This window comes from Pterocles gutturalis, unplaced genomic scaffold (genome assembly GCF_000699245.1).
Source record: "Pterocles gutturalis isolate BGI_N339 unplaced genomic scaffold, ASM69924v1 scaffold38367, whole genome shotgun sequence".
Classification (NCBI taxonomy): domain Eukaryota; kingdom Metazoa; phylum Chordata; class Aves; order Pterocliformes; family Pteroclidae; genus Pterocles; species Pterocles gutturalis.
The window spans coordinates 1-1,310 of record NW_010116759.1 but is presented as its reverse complement, the minus strand read 5'-3'; the positions used below and the strand labels follow the sequence as shown (position 1 = coordinate 1,310).

Sequence of the window (1,310 nt, the reverse complement as noted above, 5' to 3'; positions counted from 1 at the left end):
CAGCTGTGCCGGGGCAGCCGGGCAGCGGGATGGGGGTGGGTTTGGTGAGAACGGGCACGGGCAGAGCGGGGATTGGCACAGGGAGCGGTGGAGCCGTGGGGGTTTAGCTCCGGGTTCCTCCTGCTGGTTAGTGCGTGGCCGTGGCTGGGAATTGCAGCTCCGTGGTGCCAGGCTGGCGAGCGGCCGTGCTGCCGGTGCCCCCGGTGTTCACGGTGCTCCCGGTGCTGCTGGTGCTCCTGGTGCTGCCGGTGTTCCCAGTGCTGCCAGTGCTCCTGGTGCTGCCAGTGCTCCCGGTGTTCCCAGTACTGCCGGTGCTGCTGGTGCTCCTGGTGCTCGCGGTGCTGCTGGTGTTCCCGGTGCTGCCGGTGCTCCCGGTGCTGCCAGTGTTCCTGGTGCTGCTGGAGCTCCTGGTGTTCCCAGTGTTCCCACTGCTGCCAGTATTCCTGGTGCTCCCGGTGCTGCTGGAGCTCCCGGTGCTTCCAGCCCCAATGCTGCCAGTGTTCCCAGTGTTCCCAGTGCTGCCGGTGCTCCCGGTGCTCCTGGTGCTGCCAGTGTTCCCAGTGTTCCCAGTGCTGCCGGTGCTCCCGGTGCTCCTGGTGCTGCCAGTGTTCCCAGTGTTCCCAGTGCTGCCGGTGCTCCCGGTGCTCCTGGTGCTGCCAGTGTTCCCAGTGTTCCCAGTGCTGCCGGTGCTCCCGGTGCTCCTGGTGCTGCCAGTGTTCCCAGGCCCGGTGTTCCCGGTGTCCCCGGTGCTGCCGGTGCTCCCGGTGCTCCTGGTGCTGCCAGTGTTCCCAGTCCTGACGGTGATCCCAGTGCTGCTGGTGCTGCCAGTGGTTCCAGACCCAGTGCTACTGGTGCTGCTGGTGTTGCTAGTGCTCTCGGTGTTACTGGTGCTCCCATTGCTGACAGTGCTCCTGGTTTTGCTCGTGCTCCCAGTGCTCCCAGTGTTCCCAGTGCTCCCCTTCTGGTGCTGCTGGTGTTCTCAGTGATGCTGGTGCTCCCAGTGCTTCCAGCCCTGGTGCTCCCAGTGCTGCTGGTGCTGTTGGTGCTCCTGGTGTTGCTGGTGCTCTTGGTGTTATTGGTGCTCCCAGTGATACTGATGTTCCCGGTGTTACTGGTGCACCCAGTGCTACCAGTGCTCCTGGTGCTGCTGGTGTTCCCGGTGCTCCCAGTGTCTCCAGTGCTGCTGGTGCTCCCAATGCTCCCAGTGCTCCCAGTGCTCCCAGCCCCGATGCCCCCTGCCCCACGCACAGCCGCCCGCATCCCTGCGTGTCCCGACGTGGGGACAAAGCCCAGGGGACACTGGGCTGGCA

At 65.8% G+C, this 1,310-nt stretch overlaps 1 protein-coding gene across 1 annotated transcript; it reads left to right on the top strand.

Moving 5' to 3' along the window:
* Window positions 1–131: 131 nt before the first annotated feature.
* LOC104463321 (protein app1-like) lies at window positions 132–887 on the top strand (the record flags this gene model as incomplete). Its single annotated transcript, XM_010075599.1, has 3 exons — window positions 132–307; window positions 385–473; window positions 571–887. Coding segments are annotated over 3 exons (582 nt in total), but the record flags the coding sequence as incomplete, so codon positions are not given.
* Between the last annotated feature and the right edge of the window lie 423 nt (window positions 888–1,310).